The following is a 16,616-nucleotide window of genomic DNA, read 5'->3' as shown; positions in this document are numbered from 1 at the left end:
CATTCAAGATATTTTTAGTGGAATGGATGACAATATTTTTTCTGAGCATTCTATTATTGAATCACAGGAATATGAATCATCGTTAGGTCATGGTATTCGTACTGATTGTTTAACAGGATCACTGCAAGAATTGTCCGAATTTGAAGAATCTGATGAAATATCTACTCATACTAACCGTGATGTATTTTCATTCTGTGATGACACGCCTCCTCCTGTTCAAGCGTTTTATATACGCGAAGAAGATTTGTATGAACAATCAAGTGAGATAAGTAAAGAACTTTCTCTTATATCATCCGATTTACAAACAAGTGGATGTTCCACCGATTCAGAGCCATTTGGAAATTTACATTTTATTGAGCCTTTAATGAGCAGTACGCCTAAGAAACATATTAAAGGTATGTATACTTAATATAAATTAACTTCATTCATACATGTATATGATCATAAACTTCAAATAAATATGCTTAGTTTGCTTAAGAAAATTATAATAATTTTTGTTATCAACACATCACTGAACCTTTATATAATTTTTCAAGTAATACAAGGTAGATGTATTTTAAATTTGTATCTAAACTATGGTTAGATAATATGGCTAATTATATGATAGGTATACAAGTTTATAAATGATTGCAGAACTAAATCATTATCTGATTTAATGCCAAAAAATCATTGAAGATGGGAATTTTAACAAGCCCCAAAATTTGCAAACACAGCAGTACACATATGTAGCATATGATTTTGAGAAGGGGCTATCCAAGATTTAAAGTTATAAGAGTACAAGCTGATTGGGGAGGGATCTGGAGGTCCTGAATTCCAGAGATCTTGTTAGGAAAAAAATAAGTCATTTTTAAGTTAAGATAAAATTTGTTATTTTTTCCTCATTAAAAATGATGGAAAATAATAAAATTTCAAATGACATGTATAAGGTCTATAGAATCAAAGACGTGTAAACCAAATGGGAGCTTCTGCCTTGCAGAAATATAAGAAATGAAGACTATTTATTTATAATGAACATGCCTTCATCATTGAAAGAAGTGTAAATTCATTTTACAAGTTAACTGTTTAAGAAAGACAGTCTGAGTTCTGGATTCAGAAAAATGATCAATAGTGTACATTTTATTTTTTTTTAAGTTCAGATTTTTTTTAACAAGGGTAGAAATCTATTAAGGAAGATAATGAAATTTTATGTATTATTTGGAAGGGAGAGAATGGATCTCTGAGACTTGGTGTTAATTCAAAGTTTATGACAGAATTTTCAAGTAGAATTTTCACACTCATCCAGTCCAAGTGTAGTACTGATGAGGTAAATTAGTATTTTTTAACAGCAGTAAACTAGACTTATAATTGGAAATACAGAAAAACATGGACTGCAATAGAAAGTTACAGAATTTGTCAGGTCCAAGGGAACCTGGGGCAGGGAAAAAAGCAAAAGAAAAACAATAAAGATGTGCCATTAATAATTAAAAATTCTAATTAATATTACCTGATGACTTTCTTTTGAATGAAGATTTTACCCCCCCCCCCCCACACACACACACAATCCTGTTTGTAAAGTTTAAAATGAATAAATTATATGAATAAAGCTACCCGTAAAATGTACATAAATGAAAAGAAAAAGACAGTTTACATATATCAAAGATATCTGCTGAATCAGTATACCGAGGTAATTCTCTCAAGGTCTCAAATGAAAACATACGTATTTTGTGCTAAATAAATTAAATTAGAAATCATGCTATTAAGAAGTTAATTTATGTGCTTCACAGATTTAACAAAAGTTATTTACAATTATGTTATATGCTTTCTCAATGTTTATTTAATAAATCATATAATTCAAAACTTTTATTTTAAAATTTTTGTATCCTCTTACTTACACTCTCTCTTTTCAAGTTTGTGAAATGAAGGGCCACACCCTCTTTCATAGTGAGATACTGAAGATAAATCAATGACATATTTCTAATCTTCTTCTCAAGACCCATTTTGCCAGAGTGCAAGCTATATTGTGCTATAGTGCATTCAAATTTGTTCAAATCATGACCCTCAGCTATAGGATGGGCCAATTAATCTTCTTTCTATCTTTAAAAATCTTCTCAAGAAGAGCAAAAGCAAGGTTATATTTTCATTTTGTTTGGAAGCATCCTCAGGTAGTGTACAAATTATGACCCCCGGAGGTAGGTTGGGACTGGATAGGTGATCCAAGCTTGTCAACATAGAAATTTATACATCATGTACATAAGGAAAATCTTCTTCTCTAGATTCTTATGATTTGTTGTATTTATTAATACATATAAACATCCTCCAGTAGTGTGGATTTAATTTTGTTCAAATCATGCCCTTGGGGATAGGTTGGGGCCACAATGGGCAATCAAAGCTCGATGTAGGAATATACATGTGTATAGAGAAAATCCACAATGGCCATAGGAAATCATGTGAGCACTATGGCCCATGTACCTCTTGTTCAAGATCTCTCAACTCTGAACATAGTATAAATCAATAACTTCTTGTATTATGCAATCAAATTATTAATAATTATATTTCAGTTGCTCTGTCATCAAGATCTCGACTTCAAGAAAAAAAGATCTCCAAAAGCACTATTAAAAAGGCCTCTCTAGATCAGTGTTCTTGTCCAAAGAAATGTACTAGGCAGAGCTTTTTCACAAAAGAATTAATTGAAAATTGCCATTCGACATTATGGAGATTGAATACCACAGATAGGCCAAAATGGTTTCAAAGAAAGTTTGATGACTTTCAATGTGTAAAAAAGGGAACCTTTAAATTCATTCTTAAAGGCCACAGGGTTTGCTTGAAGAGTTGGTTGATTGCTTATGGGATTAAGCAATCAATCTATTACAAGGAACGAAGAACATGGTTGAGGAAAGAAGTGCCACCCTCTAACGAAAGAAGGCTAACATCAGAAAAAAGACTTCATGTTATCAATTGGTTTGGAGAATATATAGCGATGAGAGGAGAAAATCCACCTCACATCCAAGAAATTTGGCTGCCCTTTGGTTTAAGAAAAAATGAAATTTATGCTGGGTATAAAGTGGATACAGAGGAAGAGAACAGAGCTTGTGTATCTCTTCAGACTTTCCTCAACATATGGAATGAACACTTTCCACATGTGAAAATTAAACAGGTGAGCAATTTTCCTATTTTAACAATTGTGTAATCACAGACTACAAGTTCATCATTTCTAAGTAGTATTATATAAATCTTTTGTTTGATCAATTCATATCATTGGATACCTCTATGTATTACAGAGCAACTTGTTTACTCGATGCACTACATGTGACAAGCTTGACAGAGAACTGCACAAGCAATTGAACCCAGAGAAAAAAAAGGAAATTTTTATAAAGAAGCAAGAACATCTTCACAGACAAATGTAAATACATAATGTATCAACTTCTTATTTACAATGTAGCATAAATCGCAAGTATATGTAGTACTGCGTAACAATGAAAAAATCTGTCATCAACTCAAAGTGTAATTCAAGTTAATCTCTGAGCTTTAATACATGAATTGATGTACAGTATGTTTTTGAATTTTTCATAACAGAATTTAATAAGGAACTTATCGAACAGACTTAGTAACACTAAAAATAAATAAATTGCTTAATGTTATTCACAGTTTTCCATTCATACTATAACAATGCAACAATGATGTTGTTGTTTGTGATGTATGCATAATTCATAATTGATATAGCAAAATTCAAAATACGCGCACATAAAATATGCTGATCGAAGAAATATTGATTTAATCTGCAAGTTAAAACTTTTCTATCGAATAATTATTTTTTAGGAAAGAGAAAAGTGCATATTACAGACGAAAAACAGTAAGCAGAAGAAGACCAGATAGGTACATAAGCCTCATAATTGATGGAATGGATCAGTCCAAAACAAACATTCCCCATTTTAAGGGAAGACCAAGCAAGGTACAAATAGTACATATTATTAAAGAGAAAACGTTGTTACTAAGTATCTACCTCTAACAAGTGAATACAAAAAATAAATGAAAGATATTAGGCCATAATGAAAATATTTCTAAATTGTCATTCCCACCCTCCCCTATTTGTCCACCCCTAGTTTTTCTTTGTCTTGATTCTGATCGGGATCGGTATTCAAATAATCCCACAAAGGTCGGTCTGAAAATTTGACAACTGACCGTCTGACAAGATGGTAATAGATCGTAAGTAACAAGGATCATTGGTTGTGAAAGATTGGTAAGGATGTATAGTAAGAGACATGAACATTTAAATGGAGCAATGTGAATTTTATTTGGGCATTATTATTTATATTTACTTTGCACCGATAGATCAAGTTAACAAGAAAGTCTGGAAGAACAAACTGAACAATATGAAATAAAATCCCCCACCTCAAAAGAATTGAATGAGAATCTAGGATTTTCAATTAAGTAATTCATCTTTTTTAGCCAAGTACGTGTTTTCGATCATGCACCCCCCCCCCCCCCCCCACCCTGTCAGAATTTTCCCATCAAGTTTGTTGATTAGAGTTTGTTAATAAATTATATAAGTATATTTGACTTGAAATAAGCATTTATTTTTGTAACAATACATTGTATCTCTTATTCTTTACTCTATGGTCAGGTATTAAAACAATGATCTGCAAAATAGTATGCCATTTTCTATAATATAGCACTCACAGTGCACATAGTGTGATCAGGATTCTTTATTGCAGATACAACTAATCATACACATTTGCACCCTAAAAAAAGACCGCACAAGATCTGCTTTTTAATTATTTTTCAAAAACATTTTAAAAAAAAAATGCAAGCATTGTCTATACATATATGTATGTGGTATGACTTGTATCATTTTTGCCCATGTGACACAGTGGTAGCTAGAGCAGACTAGTAGAGCATCTGCTCTAGACTGAAAGTACTAGAGTCATGGATTAAGGAGTTGATCCTTATGTTGTGGGTTCGAATCCCACTGTGGGACTTAGAGACCAGTCATTCAGTTGAGACCGTATAAACCGAGGTCCCGTGTCACAGAAGATGCTGGCACGAAAAAGATCCCTAACTTCTCAATGGCTCTGAGTGCCAAGCATAGGGCAAAATTTACAGCTCTTCACCAACAAGTGGTAGCATCTCCATATGAGTAAAAAATTCTTGAGATGGACGTTAAACAACAAACAAATTTGACATCACATTATGTAGACAATTCCAACTTTTAATAATACCATAGCCAAGGGTTTGTGAAAAGAGTAGTACATCAGAAACCCTTGGTTACAAAGGTCAACGTGCTGTTATTGTAAGATTTTGAAATAATGATACAAAATAAATGCTTCAAATCAATAACTTTGAATGGTTCGATTCTTCTTATATTATTTATCAAGGTAATATGTTGATTGTCAAGGTCTTGTATTGCGATGAGCAGGGATATTATTGGGAAGTGAAGGAGATAAAATTTTAAGAAATACAGAAGATAAAAGCAAATGTTTACTTTTTTATGCCTCACTGCCCTTCCCTCTTTTATATTTGATTCTCATTATAGGAATTTGCAGCAACAAGGCAACTGAATGTGCATGTTACTGGAGTTTTGAGCCATGGCCTGAATAGAAAATATCTGTTTACAGACCTGCACCAGTACAAACATGATTCCAATCTTACATTGAATGTTTTGATGAAAGTGCTATGGAACCACTCAAAGGTAGCAAACAGAAATATTGATTACAATTATCTACTGTGTATCAATCAGCTATGAGAAATTTGAAAAAATGTGTTTCTTACACTGACAGGGAAAATCATTGCCTCCTGTCCTTTACCTACAGGCAGACAACTGCTTCAGAGAAAATAAGAACAAGTTTGTCCTGTCTTTCTTGGAGCTTTTAGTCAGGCGTCGGATTTTTTATGAGGTACATGTTAATAAGCATTTTGCAGACTCTGTATTAAGATAAGTTTTATAAATTTACAGTACTGGCAAAGGATAGATACAGAAAAATGCTATGAATAAATACAACTTAGTTTTTTTTTTAGGTAAGCTGTCTGATTTGATAAAGCATTTAGAGGATATAAACATAGGTAATCAAAGATTACGAAGCTCACCTTGACGAATGTTATCTACATGTAAGGCAAATTTCACATCATATTTTTTTTCTAGTTAGGGTACATCCCAAGATCAATATCCATGCAAGTTTGATTTAATTATAGACCTGCTCAAAAAAACTTTTGACCTGTTTAGTAATCAAGAAAATTTTGGTCAGTTCCAACATCCAAAGCAAGTCTGGAAGTTTTCATCCTTAGATGCACCATCTATGCAAGTTAAATCATAACAGGCCATAATATTATATAGCTACTCCAAAAAAATTACCCTGGTCACTCTTCTGGAAAATGTACATCAGATTCAGAATCCAAGGCAAGTCTGGAAGTATCCATCCCTAGATACATCATCCATGCTAATTTGGTTAAAATATGGCTAAAATTCACTCATGTGGAAAATCTAGGTCAGATCCAGCATTCGAAGCAGGTTGGTTAGTGTACATCCCTAGATGCATCATCCATGAAAGTTTGGTCCAGGTAGGGCTTATAGTTACTTGGGAATGAGACTACTCCTAAATCTAAACCTGGTCTCACATGTGGAAAATCTAGATCAGATCCAGCATCTGAACAAGTGTGGTAGTGTCCATCCCTGGATGCATCATCCATGCAAGTTTGGTCCGGGTAGGGTTTATAGTAACTTGGGAATGGACCTGCTCCTAAAACTTTAACCTGGTCACTCATCTGGAAAATCTAGGTCAGATCCAGCATCCGAAGCAAGTTTGGTAGTGTCCATCCCTAGATGCATCATCCATGCAAGTTTGGTCAAGGTAGGGCTTATAGTTACTTGGGAATGGACCTGCTCCTAAAACTTTAACCTGGTCACTCATCTGGAAAATCTAGGTCAGATCCAGCATCCGAAGTAAGTGTGGCCATGTCCATCCCTAGATGCATCATCCATGCAAGTTTGGTCAAGGTAGGGCTTATAGTTACTTGGGAATGGACCTGCTCCTAAAACTTTAACCTGGTCACTCATCCGGAAAATCTAGGTCAGATCCAGCATCTGAAGCAAGTGTGGTAGTGTCCATCCCTAGATGCATCATCAATGCAAGTTTGATCCAGGTAGGGCTTATAGTTACTAAGGAATGGACCTGCTCCTAAAACTTTAACCTGGTCACTCATCTGGAAAATCTAGGTCAGATCCAGCATCCGAAGCAAGTTTGGTAGTGTCCATCCCTAGATGCATCATCCATGCAAGTTTGGTCCAGGTAGGGCTTATAGTTACTTGGGAATGGGACTTGCTCCTAAAACTTTAACCTGGGACGCCGACGCTAACGCCGACGCCGACACCGACGCCGACGCCGACGCCGGGGGTATAGCATAAGCTCATCTCGACTTCGTCGAGGTGAGCTAAAAAGGGATTTAAGGGGGGGGGGGGATTTAAAAGGGGGGGGGGTTTCAAAGCCCATCCTAGGATTTAAGTGCTTATATTTTTTAAAATCAAAATCTTGATATTTCAGGTCCAACTTTCCTTTCTTCATGTGGGGCACACACATGAGGATATAGATCAAATGTTCAGTGTCATTGCTGATAATCTCAGACACAGAGATGCAGCAACACTCCCTGAGATGAGTGACATACTCTACAATGCAGAAGAACTAAGAGGATGTCTTGATATATCTGGATGGTTATCTCCTTGCTTAAAAGGTGTAAAATACCACACAAGGACAAACACCTTTAGGTGTGTTATATTTTAGATAGTAAATTATATGAACATATTTATAGACACTAGTCTTTAAGGAAGGGATTGAAAAAAATGATGTTTTTTCTCCAAAAGCCTGCTTCCCCGAACTCCTCCTACATTTTGTGCAGTAGACTAAACATCTTTTGAAAGATGATTGGTGGTGTCTTGTATCAGAAAGTAAGAAAAGACATCCAACCTGTCAAAAAAAATTTTCGTACTAAACTAATAGTAAAAAATTATGTTAAGAAAAAAGGTGTGGGGAGGAGTGTAGCACAATCAGAGTATTAGGAATTATTCAATCATATAATAAATGATACTAGTTATACATCTTTAAGAGTCATTCACTGTGAGAAGATTCAGCTTGACATTCACAAAAAGATTTACAAAATGTAGTTGGTTGAGCCTTTGTCTTATATTTTAATAATAAGAGGTTATTATGGAGTGAAAATGTTTACGGTTGTCTGCTAGATACAATATGGAAAGAAGAAAAAAATCATAACAGAAGTAGAATGAGACAAAATGAGCTAATGGATATCTCCTTCATATTTATTAAGGTATAGACTCAATGAGTTGACAGGGGATGTGCACATCTGCTACAGAAAAAATGTGGACCATTCCTGGAAGTCTTTGCAGGGAAGTTTCTTCAAGCAAAGGGAAAATGGAACCCTAACGCTGCCAACAAATGTACCAAATATATTGACAGCATCATTGGAGAAGGTTGATGTAGCAAATATCAAGAAGAGTTTGACAATTTGGACAAAGATGATGACAACAGCAGAAAGTACATGGTGGGAAAAATTTGTAACATTCTTGCAGGAAACCAAAACCAATGCCAGTAGGTATTCAAGAAAAGGGGCAATATGGTATCTTCCAAAGATACCAGAATACAACCCACACTCCATTCAGGACTCTGACAACAGCAGGGAACATCCAGCAGTGCCTGAAGATTTGCAGAGAATGCTTACAAATGAAGATGAAAATCCAGAGGTAACTTTACTTTTGTATGAATTTATGATTTGTATTCATGATCAGAGGTGTCTGGGTAGTGCACTGGTAGTGCGCTAACTTCTCACCGTGTAAACTGAGTTCAATTCCTGTAATTGGCAGAGGTTGTATGTGAAAGGGTATCGTGGTCGCCTGCTCATTGGAAATATCTTTCAAGCTTTCATGGACTATCTTTATTATCATATATATATTAGGGATGTCAACGAGTACCCAATTAACTGGGTACTCGATCCAACGTCCGAGTATCCAATACTAAAAATGGTACTCAGTTACTCGGAAGAGTATTTTTTCTTATTTCAAAGTACATATTTTTATAAAAAATTATCAAAAAATAACTTAAAACTGCACACAGTTATTAGCGTGTTGTCATCTACACCTGTAAAAAACCTGTTATCGCCTGTGGCTGTGTATATACAGTAATTAGTGACCAATCTCCTGGTACACAGCTGTTCTCACCTATTGTGGTCCTTAATTTTTGGATGGCTTCAATGAATGCTTACAGTGAACATTGATTCGATTAAGTATGAGCTATTATCTTCAAATCATTTTTAAATTATTTAAGTAATATATGGCAGTGAAATCGGACATGCATAGAAATGCCGCTACCCACTTCAAAAGTGAAACATTTAGAAATATCAAAAGATTCAAAATAATGTTGAAAGTCAGTTTGTGTAGTAAGTTTATACGGGGGTAACAAACCAACTTAGACTAGTGATCCCAACAACGTCCGTTCCTTCCCTTTCGCTAGTCTAATCATCACAAACTTGTGTAACAAACTGTTCTCCTATTGCATTGATGAGAAAGATCCTAAACAAGAACTGTAAGCCATTTGAATTTTGGTGTATTAATTGTGTCTTTTGTGTTTATTTGATGAATAAATTTAGTACCAAATAATCAATTCCATTGGAGTCCATGTTTATATACATTTATAAACGAGATAAAAACAGTTTTGGGGTTTAACAGAGCTTAACTTTGCTCAAGAAAATTAACGCACTTGTATTTACATCTTTTTTATATTTACCAAGTACCCGGGTAGTCGATCAGAAAAACGTCTGAGTTACCGATTATCAAAAATTGACCGATTTGACATCCCTAATATATATATATATATATACAGTTACACTTCGTTATCTCGAAGTTGACGGGACCGTTGATGAACTTCAAGATATCCGGGGGTTCGACATATCGAGGGTTATAATTCTAATGAACTTCAAATAAACTTAGTGCAGTGAACATGCACTTAATAGTAGAAACATGTCAAATTCATTCTTTTTTGAAATTCTGTATATGTTTTCTTTAATATACACGTAATTAGCATTAAAAAGATTTTTACATCCTCTTTATTATTCAAAAAATAGAAACTTTGTATAATATGCACAGACGTATAATCCCTCTACCAACCCGGCAAATCAACCGCTAGCATCGTTTCCCATGTATACATAATCGGATATCGTCTATGCATTATAAATTTAAAACCAGTCGCTGTCAGAATAACGCAAATATACAATTTTTTTTTATTGGAAAAACATGTTCATACATGTGCAATCATTTAAATAAAATATTTTACCATAATAAAATCAAATGCAAAAGACGAAACATGCACTTTTGTTTAATTACAGAAGAACACTGAATCACAGGGCACTATAGCAGAAGTTTTCACTACCACACTTGCTCACATGATGGTGTCTACTGACGGTTGTAAATTCTGCGCGCTCATATACACATGTAAGAAAAATAAATTCTAATTGCATTAAAATACAGAATTTTGTTTCACTTTGATGTTTATAATTTTCGCGTTCATATGCATAAACTATGCAAGGGCGCATATAACGCATAGCATTAAATAGCGATTATCAAGATAAACGTACCCCAGCCATGAAACAATTAACATGTCATCCACGCATATGCATAAACTAATACACACAACCTTTGGCTTGCATAATTAAAATCAAGGTAAGCCATACATACACCTCGTATAATTATCGCGCTTTTATTTGTTGATCAAAGGAACACAGGTAACCCGTGCATGACAGACAGTAGAGCGGTCAGTTTACCTAACGGACTTGATCATCAGAGCGGAATATTATCCTGACTTCGAGATAACGCATGTGATTTTAATAAATGGGTACACAATTTTACTTTGAGATAACCGGGGTATTCAACATTACCTTGTTCGACATAGAGGGGTTTATTTTAATCATTTTATATAAAGCAAATTTCATAGGGACCGCGGCCTTACTTCGACATATCCGGGGTATTCGAGATATCCGTGTTCAAGATTTCAAAGTTTAGCTGTATAGATATATATGTGTGTGTGTGTGTGTGTGAATATATATATATATATATATATATATATATATATATATATATATATATATATATATATATATATATATATATATTTATATATATATATATATATATCATGTATATATATATATATATATATATATGGAATCACCTTCAACCAAATACACCTTGATAATTGAATCTTAGATTTAGGCCATGGAAATACACAACATATATTTTTACCAAGTTGGCAGATTTTTTAAAGGTTAATTTAAGTTGTTGTGCAAAGTGTATTATGCAGGTGTCATAACAGTAGTTCACTTGAGGTTCATGTCAAATCATGGCTGACGCAAAATAATTCCTGAATCTTCCCTTCCAATTCGGGCATTTCAACACAAGACTGGAGCTGATTTTTTTCATGAGATGAAAAACAATATGTTAACCTCCTGTATTGACTAGATTCATTATAATTTAGGGCGTGCTGATTTTTCTATATACTGTATTTGAGTGGGGAGTGATTAGGTCCTGGACTTGATTTTCAAGCACCTGCTCGACTTCGACCGAAAGAAACTTGCGTGCCTTGAGGGATGGCTATGTATTATTTGGTACTAAAATCTTTATAAGAATTGTTTTACAAGATCTGAAAAGGAAACTTCTCAAAGTTTGTTTTCAATTAATACCACCTACTCAAAGTTGTGCATTTTTGGTAAGAAAATTTAATACTGTTGTACAACCTTAGGCATATATTAATTTAAGACAATTTTAGTTTTTAGCTCACCTGAGCCAAAGGCTCAAGTGAGCTTTTCTGATCACTTTTTGTCCGGCGTCCGTCTGTCTGTCCACCTGTTTGTCTGTCTGTCTGTAAACTTTTAACATTTTCGACTTCTTCTCAAGAACCACTGGGCCAATTTCAACCAAACTTGCCACAAAGTATCCTTGGGTGAAGGGAATTCAAGTTTTTTCAAATGAATGGCCACGCCCTCTTTCAAGGGGAGATAATAAAGAATTAGTGAAAAATTAATAGCATCTTTAAAAAATCTTCTTCTCAAAACCACAGGGCCAGGAAAGATGAAACTCATGTGGAAGCATCCTCAGGTAGTGTTGATTCAAGTTTGTTTAAGGATACACCAAAGGCTTTTTTCAAGATTTTCAACAATTTTGAGATTTTTGGTTAAGAAAAAGAAGTTAATTACTGCTTTATAATGCATGTAAAATTCTTGGTAATTATGAAATGGTTTTCTAATTATTTAACAATAATGAAACATAAAGACTACCACATGTGAATGTTCCCTTATTGAAGCTTCTGATTTGATCTGTGACTGCTAGCTCATGAAAGACGCAATAAATCACTGTGACCACTTGGGGAATTCTTCACTAGCCACACAGAGGTTATCAGTAATTAAACTACAGGGACTCTAGATTTAGAGAAGGAGATCTAACAGATTACTAATGACCATAAAATAGGAGGTGGAGCTTAGCTCTTGCCAATTTGCCGGGAAATCTTTCTGATTCAGAATTGAACCTATTTTACTTAATTAAAAGCATCTAAATACAGAAAGGAACCTCCCATTCTTGTGAATATGCATAGGAAATATGGCTAAGTGACAGGTATCCAAAGCTGAATCTCCAAGGTGTCATATATTCCTAGCTTTGGCAGATTTTGTTGTGTAATGGGTTTTTGCCCTCTACTGTAAAGTAAGATCAGACAGTTTGTGGTATTATTTCAAAGGATTCAGCTCCCTTATTTATTGACCAATTTCTCTGAAAATTGGATGGGTTGCTTCTCAAATGCGTGTTCACAAAACCGTATCTCAGATTTTTGATATCTAGCTTAGTTTTGGAATTATTGAGGGAAATGTTAAATCAGGCTAATAAATTGGTGATATTGAAGGGCAAATGGCTGTAACTTTTGAATTAGAATATTTATCAAAAATCTGAGATACAGTTTTAAAGTTCAATCTTTAATCTACCTTGAGGCAAAATGACCACTTTGAGGGGTTAAATACAAAAAAGTTGATTTATAAAATATTTATGCACTTAAATTTACATTAATATTCAAATAACTTTTAAATAAGTTATTAATTAAAGTTTAAATTAGGATAATTAGATAGTAAATTTAACAAGCTTTCAAATGATATATATACTTTTATTATGTTATCTTAGATAATGAAAGAATTACATGCAAATTAAACTCTGGCTTTTGGAAACCTTTGGTGTATCCTTAAATCATGACCCTGGGGGTAGGACAGGGCCACAATGGAGGATCAAAGTTTTACATAGAAATACATAGGAAAAACCTTTAAAATATTCCTCTCGAGAACAGCAAAGCCATGATGAGTCATATTTATATGGAAGCATCCTCAGGTAGTGTAGATTCAAGTTTGTCCAAATCATGACCTCTGGGGGTAGGGCAGGCCCACAATGGAGGATCAAAGTTTTACATAGAAATATATAGGAAAGATCTTCTTTTCAAGAACAGCAAAGTCATGATTAGTCATATTTATGTGGAAGCATCCTCTCGTAGTGTAGATTCTATTTTGTTCAAATCATGACCCCCAGGGATAGGGTGGGGCCACAATGGAGGATCAAAGTCTTAAATAGAAATATATAGGAAAATATCTACTTCTGAAGAACTGCAAAGCCATGATTAGTCATTTTGATATGGAAGCATCCTCAGGTAGTGTAGATAGTGTAGATTCGAGTTTGTTAAAATGATGACCCTTGGGGATAGGGCTGGGCCACAACGGGGGATCAAAAATTTTACATAGGAACATATAGGAAAATATCTTCTTCTCAAGAACTGAAAATCATGTTTACCGGTAGTCATTTTGATATGAAAGCATCCTCAGGTAGTTTAAATTCAATTTTGTTCAAATGAACACCCCCGGGGGTAGGGTGGAGCCCAATGGGGGGGTGTGTGGAAAGTTTTACATAAGAACTTATAGAAAAAATATTTCTTCTCAAGAATTCTGAACAGAAAAGCTTTGTTTAGTCATATTGATATGGAAGCATCCTCAGGTAGTGTAGATTCAAGTTTGTTCAAATGATGACCTGTGGGATAGGGAGGAGCCACAATGGGGGATCAAATTTTTACAAAGGAATATATGGGAAATTTTTTTAAAAAATCTTCTCAAGTACAACAAAGCCATTTGTTATATTGACATGGAAGCATCTTCAAGTAGTTGAAAATTCAAGACCCCCCTCCCCCGGTAATCTTTTCAATACTGAACTGATTTCTGCTTTTTCCTAGCCAAATTGCTCAGGTGAGCGATGTGGCCCTGGGCCTCTTGTTCACTATATGAGTTAATCCATATATTTTGCTGATTCCCTGAAAATCACTGTATAACAGACTGATTCCCTGCAAAAAGGTGCATCAGTTTGATGAACTGATACACACCTATTTGGAACATCTAGCAATTTCTTTTAATCATATGAAAAGTACTGATATGTTCCAAATAAAATCGTGAATATTCATAATGAAGCTTAGTTAAAGATATATATAAGGAGGCGGGGCCTAATTTTTGGGAAAGAGTAATTTGTTATTGTGTCATCAACATGGTAAACTAATGTGCACTGTGAGATCTAGACGGACCATGTAATTTTGTCACAGTGTACAAGTGAATGAAATGACATCACTGGGGTAACACCTGAATCTTGTAAAATCAATGAAGAAATTGAAGTTACACCATGGTGTAAATTGTTTATAAAATAAATAAAGTTTCTTGCAGATACATAGTTTATAGACAGTAGATTCAAATGCAAAGACTATATTTATTTTTTTCTATATTATGAGTAATCAATGTTTCCATAGCGCACCTCAAAATTGTATGTGAATAAAATAGGATTGCAGTTACGGATTTTAAAATAGTCTAATTTTGGTTTTGTTATAATAAAAATGACTGTGCTTCAGGAAATGCACTTGCTCTTGGGGGACTGGAATCTTCTTGACTCCCTCAATGATATACTTTAACTGTATACTGTTATCTATGATTTTATATAATACTTGTAAATTCATTTTTCAGGTTCTCTTGTGTGAGTAAATGGAAAGAAATGTATGGACACCTTCAACATTGCGAATAGGATACTTGTGTAAAATCCTCTGCATTGCATAGCATACTTATCTGGTTCACCTTCCAACCAAGAGTGAAACATGTTACATGAATGCTGTGAAAGAAGGAACACTAAAGTACATGTGTAAATGTAAAAAATCCTTCAGCATAACATTGTTTATGCATCTGCAACACCTGTCAATTAAATTTAAATAATTGGACAAATCAAAGCTAGAAATATACAAACAGTTTATGCTTCATTATGTAAATTACACTAAGTGGAATATGGAGATAAAGATATCCTTTGATTCATGTATTAAGTAAAAAACTGTAAAGTAGGGGAACATTCCTTACAGCTCATTGTGTTAAAGATTCAGGTATATATTGAGTTCATTTGAAATTGAGAGAAGAATGTTCCTCGCATGGCTCCTTGTTAAAGATTCATGTATATACCTAGTTTGTTTGAAATTGGGAGAGGAACGTTCCTCGCAGGGCTCCTTGTTAAAGATTCATGTATATATTGAGTTCATTTGAAACTGGGAGAGGAACGTTCCTCGCAGGGCTCCCTGTTAAAGATTCATGTATATATTGAGTTCATTTGAAACTGGGAGAGGAACGTTCCTCGCAGGGCTCCATGTTAAAGATTCATGTATATATTGGGTTCATTTGAAATTGGGAGAGGAACGTTCCTCGCAGGGCTCCTTGTTAAAGATTCATGTAGATTGAGTTTATTTGAAATTGGGAGAGGAACGTTCCTCGCAGGGCTCCTTGTTAAAGATTCATGTATATATATATTGAGTTCGTTTGAAATTGGGAGAGGAACGTTCCTCGCAGGGCTCCTTGTTAAAGATTCATCTATATTTTGAGTTCGTTTGAAATTGGGAGAGGAACGTTCCTCGCAGGGCTCCATGTTAAAGATTCTGATCATGTATATATTGAGTTCGTTTGAAATTGGAAGAGGAACGTTCCTTGCAGGGCTCCTTGTTAAAGATTCATGTATATATTGAGTTCGTTTGAAATTGGTAGAGGAACGTTCCTCGCAGGGCTCCTTGTTAAAGATTCATGTATATATTGAGTTCATTTGAAATTGGGAGAGGAACGTTCCTCAAAACACTGGGTTATAAGAATCATGTAATGGACTTCACAACTCTATCAAAGAGAGGAACATTCTTCAAATCACTGTTGGATAGGATTCATGTACTTTACATACATTTGAATTGAAGAGAGGAACGTTCCTCCAAATACAAGGTATTAAGATTCATGTTTATAATACAGAGAAATTTAAGAGAAAGAGGAACGTTCCTCAAACAGTTTTCTTTTAACATGAAACATGTTTTATAAACGTTGACTTTGTAGAATAAAAGATGCACAAGTTTAAATTTCATTGGTTTTTTGTGTTGTAAAAATGACTGGAGGAGCTGCATTATATGATATTGTGGCCTAAATGGCTTCAGATTTGAAATGTGGGGTTAAAAAAAAGGAATTTTGATTTTCCTTTTTTGATTTGGATTGTGTTATAATATACAGTACGCATAAGG

At 34.4% G+C, this 16,616-nt stretch overlaps 1 protein-coding gene across 1 annotated transcript; it reads left to right on the top strand.

Annotated features, from left to right (window-relative positions):
- Positions 1 to 22: 22 nt before the first annotated feature.
- LOC133173177 (uncharacterized) lies at positions 23 to 15,161 on the top strand. The gene is made up of 9 exons (XM_061308129.1): positions 23 to 395; positions 2,538 to 3,133; positions 3,258 to 3,379; positions 3,796 to 3,928; positions 5,510 to 5,665; positions 5,754 to 5,870; positions 7,512 to 7,732; positions 8,290 to 8,722; positions 15,052 to 15,161. Exons 1-9 carry the CDS (start codon positions 23 to 25, stop codon positions 15,067 to 15,069), a joined length of 2,169 nt encoding a protein of 722 aa, XP_061164113.1. The 3' UTR covers positions 15,070 to 15,161.
- The last annotated feature ends 1,455 nt before the right edge of the window (positions 15,162 to 16,616 follow it).

The sequence above is a fragment of the Saccostrea echinata genome, unplaced genomic scaffold (assembly GCF_033153115.1).
Source record: "Saccostrea echinata isolate AGI-Se365-2 ecotype Australia unplaced genomic scaffold, CSIRO_AGI_Sech_v1 ptg000056l, whole genome shotgun sequence".
Classification (NCBI taxonomy): Eukaryota; Metazoa; Mollusca; class Bivalvia; order Ostreida; family Ostreidae; genus Saccostrea; species Saccostrea echinata.
This window is presented reverse-complemented; position numbering and strand designations above follow the sequence as displayed.

Bases quoted from the DNA above. Each gene is read 5' to 3' on its own strand.
- LOC133173177 (XM_061308129.1), top strand. From the start codon at position 23: ATGGATGACAATATTTTTTCTGAGCATTCTATTATTGAATCACAGGAA. The intron at 3,380-3,795 runs GTAAATACATAA...ATTATTTTTTAG, and splicing joins GAACATCTTCACAGACAAAT to GAAAGAGAAAAGTGCATATT. The intron at 7,733-8,289 runs GTGTGTTATATT...ATATTTATTAAG, and splicing joins ACAAGGACAAACACCTTTAG to GTATAGACTCAATGAGTTGA.